At 45.6% G+C, this 5,524-nt stretch overlaps 1 protein-coding gene across 7 annotated transcripts in view; it reads left to right on the top strand.

Moving 5' to 3' along the window:
• LOC107267619 (neurogenic protein mastermind) overlaps positions 1 to 5,524 on the top strand; it is a 130,543-nt gene that overhangs the window by 117,753 nt on the left and 7,266 nt on the right. For all 7 annotated transcript variants that reach the window (XM_015739565.2, XM_015739564.2, XM_015739561.2 and 4 more), the window contains exon 3: positions 4,917 to 5,249. In XM_015739565.2, coding sequence (XP_015595051.1) covers positions 4,917 to 5,249 — 333 coding nt within the window. The remainder of the gene's footprint in view (positions 1 to 4,916; positions 5,250 to 5,524) is intronic.

The following is a 5,524-nucleotide window of genomic DNA, read 5'->3' as shown; positions in this document are numbered from 1 at the left end:
GGGGGGGGGGGGGGGGGGTCGTAAGAGAGAGGATTGTGGGAAGGGAGAGAGGTTACGGTTTGAGAGTCAAGGAGAGAGCGAGAGACGCATACATACCAAGTAACGCGATAGAACGGGAGGAGTCTGGCTGCTAGGTTGGCTGCCTGTTCGCTTTGCTGCTCGCTTACTTGCCTGCCTGTCAAGCAACGCTGGGTGACCCCATGTCGTTCACTACGAGTTGGCGGTTTTTGCCTGGGATCCCTTTCCCGTCTCATCTTTCGTAACGTCTTATTGCGCTCATCGGGCAGCTGATTTCACATGTCGACTAATGATACCTGATGACTTTTATGGGTTAGATAATTTTGAGAAAAATTTTTTTTAGGTTGGCTCTTTTTTTTCGGTACCGACTCGTTTGCAACGAGTAGCTCTGTAGCTCTCTTCGTGGCAGTGGTGGAAGGACTAGCCTTGTCGCGTTCCTTACTCGAGTTCCTTTCGTCCGCATTCTCACCGCGCGACTATCCCACAGGCGGCGTTGCATATTTGTCGCTGATCTTTCTGGCTCTGTAACTGCGCTTGGTCGCGGCGTTGAGAGCAGCCTTGAGGGTACGTTCTCGGGCGGGTATCTTTGTATGCCTGACTGGGAGGGGATACTTGGACTAGGCTTTACAGCGTTCGGGGTATAATACGGGTCAGGACTTTTTGAGGAAGGAAGATCGTTTAATAGAAATCCGGTTTAAGGAAAGACGCCAAGCTCTTGGCTGATCCATAAATACGCGTGGGAACGGTTCGGGGCTTTTAGATTTTGGAGTCTTAACCAGATGGCGAGTAAGAGATTTAAACTTGCGCCGGCTTGGGGTGCTTTGGTCATTTAAGGCGCAATCGCAAGATATGATTTTGACGTCGGCTTCGATATTCAGGAAGACCTGGGGGAAACTACTGTGCCGGGGTGTGGAAACGGTCGACGGTCTTGAGACTCCTTTTAATGGAAATCAAGAATAAGGCTGTACTGCGGTTTTCGAAGGTTACGGTTTCAGGCTGATACGCATTGTACGCGATGACGGTAGGAGAAGATAGAAAAAGGTAGAATAATTTAGTCAGGAATGGGACTGTACCCGGAACAAGGAAAATATATGAGATGACGAAAGGAAAACAACAAAAAAAAAATACAAAAACTAAAGACACAGTGTATATGCGGTTTTACGGATTCCTGTCTCTTACTTCCTGCAACGTCCACTTTGTGGACTCTTCTTGATGCTGCCGGCAGGGTCGACTTACAACGGCGCTTCTTTAGACCTTCTTATCTTCAGCTCATCCGCGGTGAACTTGTTTTTGCAGGTGTATTAGAGAACGAGCGACTGTCGCCACATGAGCTCTCTCCTCGGGATACTCAATGGCATTATTTCCAACTAGTTACACAATTTTCACGTACGAGGTCAACTGATACCTTATCTTTACAAAAAAATTTCAAAATTACTCATTTCTCATTATCGCTAGCTGTCATCGACATAAATATTCTTTTTCCTCCATTCTCATCATCAATATGGTACAGTGTATTAAAAAGTGCTCGTATCAGTAATCCAAGGATGCTATGTACACACGCATTAAAAATTTTACTCCCGAGAGCCGTAAATTTTTCCCTAGAAACCTCATATTAGCTTCCTGCACCAAGAGAATACGTAACGCGATAGCGAAAAGAAAAAGAAGCTTTACACGTTTCTATGTAGCTACGTATATACGTACACCGGTACCAAATACCTAAACACGTAGGATGACTGGTAGTAGGTTGGTTGCCACGTAGCTACCTACCCAACTATCCGGCTACGTACACCAAAGTAAGGTACCAGGTAGGTAAGTCACCTACCTCTGTACATCCTTTCCAGTAAAGCAAGCTGGGGATTTCGCGACGGAGATTACCAGCGCTACTGCCACTAGACACTACGGTCCCTCCAGTTAAAACTTTTAAACCGGATTATTCCGCGAATATAGTACTCCTGCATGCCGGGATAATAACTCCACACCCTTGGCTTACCACCGCTATGCATATTGCATTCACTAGTGCCACCGACCAATGACCACTTGGCCAGTTAACTTTGAGCTATGAAGTCATCAGGTCTAGCTGCTACTTCTTGCCGCGTCACTCGCAACTGCATCACACGAGTAATTTGAACGTCGAATTCATTTAAAACTGCATAACGATGCAACTGCATTCCCTCGCCTTCAGCTTACTCCACGCCAATGCATCCGATCGATCAGCCTGCTGACGATTTATTGAAAGACGACAGTGGCGTCGACTTGGACAGACCCAGGACGTTCAAGTAGATACGTCCAGGGCAAGACAGACTCACTACGTGGGATGGACGTAAGGTGCATCCTAGTTGAGAATCCAGTGCACTGCGTTGAACACTTGCTGGTGAGAGGAGGTTCCTTGTATATATATTATACATATATATAATGCTACCTACGATGAGGATGGGGGCGGAGGAGTTCAGCAACCGGAGCCTCGCACGACTCGAATGCCAGGTCCTCTTCTTCGCGTTCCGCAGCTCCGAGTCCTCGCGCTCTCTCTCTCTGTCTGACGTGTTAGTTACGCCACTTTGTGATTCCGATCAAGGACGTTGCACGTTTAAAAATTTTTTGTATCGTTTATTTTATGTGTTCGATCTGTAAATTAATTTATCGATGTTATTGGACAATCAGATCTTACATTGATACATAGTTATTGTCGTGTTAGTTATATGACCGTAAAATATTTATGGAGTCGGTATCAAGTCTGGTTCACAGACCTTACCAGTTGTGTATATCGTAAAAGTCCTACCGAGGTGTATTATTAGGTTAGAATTCAATTGATGTTGCAACGTTATCAATCGAATAATAATAATAGTAGAGAATTAAAAAAAATATTTTTCACAAAAAATATAACTCATCCCCAGAACAATCCTAATCTGTCAGACTGTCAAAATTCATACGTATCGTTCCCCATGGAATTGCAATGGCCCGTAAATCCTGTTAATGATTTCATCAGTGAACGCCCAGAGCCAATGTTAACCGGGAAGACACGTGCTACGCAGACGTCATACACAGGAGTTGCCTCCAGGGGTAACTGTTGTTTTGATATACATATGTTAATTATCCAAAAGACCTTTTCTACGTACATCGACCACCTCTCATAACTATAATATTAAGCTCACCCACACTTCCGCACTATCAGTATGCAGAAACGCGGACGATTATGAGCATCCCTTGAAAGAACTTGAATCGCCATCAGTTACGGGTACCTTTTACCCCAGCACGTGGACCTTATCAGTAGATAACCCCGTAGGAACCAGCCAGAGCTGGCGGTCGTATTTCCATGGCAAAAGGATGAGAGGTCGCAGAATACGTAAGAGGCACGGGGACAGCATGGTCCACGCTAATTAACGTAATGAAGATGGGTCCTTGCGGCAGGTGCACGGCGACGCTGTCGCGCATGTAAATAGGCGTCGTTAATGACGTGCTTGATGACGTCAGTGTGGACCTGGCTCGGTTCAGTGTAGAGATGACGATGGTCTGGTCACTCGACGTAATTATCTACTTTGATCATGAGATGTTTTTGCTTATTGATACATATCTGTAAACTTCATCTGGATCCTTGGTAAACGTCAGATCATCTGGATCCGATAATCCTGAGGATCTGATGATCCAGACCTGCACCAAGCTGGCTAATGGCGATTCTAGGATATCTATTATGGGACCTTGTGACACTTTTCTATAACCTCGAGTCTCGGATAACACGTGTAATATGACTGTGTGCTCCACTGAGATCACTCCCAGCATCCCGATCTTCATCTCGACTGCCACCATATACGTGACTAGACGCTGGTCTTCTCGGATGTAAAGACGTATAGGCGTTCAAGGTGAGACGAAAATTTCAATGACTTCGTCATGCTCCGTAACTTCTGGTATATCATACATGCGAAATCATCTTAGTCAATGTGCAAATTGCGCGATTGATCAATGACTCCTTTCATGAATTCCTCCTCCTTCATTTGGTACCACGTGGATACTAATCTTGCGTACAGCGAGCCGCGTCAGGTAAATGAATGAATGTGAGACCTATTTTTTTTTGTTTTGACAAAAAAGAAGCTAAGGGTTGAATATTGGGTATTTACGTAGTCGATAGTCTCGTGGCAGATTACGACGATTCCATTGTCCAGGTCATAGGTCAACCGCGGTACATGAACAGCGTGCCTGCTACGTTGGTCGACGGAATAAAATATTGGAGAACAGTAGCCATTTTGTATTATTACCTACGATATACTAGCGACAGGACAATAGTCGCCACTTGTTGAATGTTTTTTTTAGATACGAAATTCCTGCCCGCCCGTAGCGCAACTCCCGGAGTTGCTGCTCTTTGTTGCTACCAGGTAGCGTGTCTCGCGGAATCTGATCTCAGCTTCCTTCCTGTATGTAGGCGCACGTACCGCGGTATTTCTATATATACTTGTATACGTACCTGACGTAATACCTCATTTAACGGTATCAAAATACCTATAGAAAAATGTTTTTGTTCACCCGGTATTACTTGTCTGAATCCAGTACCAGTGTATCTACTGATCTGGTAAATGAGTGTCCAGCTCTTTCGCGTCTGACTGATCCACTAGAGTCCATGCATAATAAAATAATGGTATCGGACGACACGTGTCGTCGATCTCGAACAGGGACGATGCCACGATGACCTCACTGATCCATATAGTAGCAGGCTTGGCCTTGTTGTCACCTCGACCGTGCAGAATATCAAGTCAGGCAATTTGCAAACTCCGCCATCTTGACGTCCGTACACAATGCGCGATGACGAGTTTCTATTTCTTGATTCGCTGCTGCCTACTCGGTGTACCATGAAAATAATTTCTTTTTCTCGTCGTATAACGTACCTATGAAAGGCATTTTTCGAATTTCAGGTTTCAGCGGGTCAACATATGCAGCTCACCGGTGACTTGAAACCAGGAGTTTCCGTGGCCGCTCAACAGGGCATGTACTTCAATCAGCAACAAGCTCAAAACCAGTCGGGTCCCGGAGGTCAGACCGATACGTATTGTTCGGTCTCCCAGTCGCAGACCATCAACTTCACTCAACAGAGTCTACGGCAGAGGGCAGCTGCAGGTGGGGGTGTTCCTCAACCTGGTCCAGCCACCGGAGCACGTGGTCATCCTCAGCAAGGCCCACCTGGTCAGGTTGATCAACATCAACATGCCAAATTGCTACAGCAACAGCAGATGATGCGTGCGCAGCAGGTAAGGTTCAAAGATATATTTTTCCTATTGGTGATACGTCAGTGGTATTCGATCTATCGATTGTCGATTGTTGAACAATTATTGGAACATTTTTTTTTTAAGACGATGCTAATAACGTCTATGATAGCTTATCGCCCGTGTTATCCAAACCATTAAGTTATATGGTAGGCGTCGTCGTCGAGGCGCGTAAACGCAACAGGTCTCTTCTCAGTCCCGAGGAACTTTTGTTCCATTCGGAGTGAAGGAAGCGCCGGATGGCGGAGGAACTTCTTAGG

The sequence above is a fragment of the Cephus cinctus genome, unplaced genomic scaffold, assembly GCF_000341935.2.
Source record: "Cephus cinctus unplaced genomic scaffold, Ccin1 Ccin1_scaffold0422, whole genome shotgun sequence".
NCBI classification, from domain to species: Eukaryota; Metazoa; Arthropoda; class Insecta; order Hymenoptera; family Cephidae; genus Cephus; species Cephus cinctus.
This window is presented reverse-complemented; position numbering and strand designations above follow the sequence as displayed.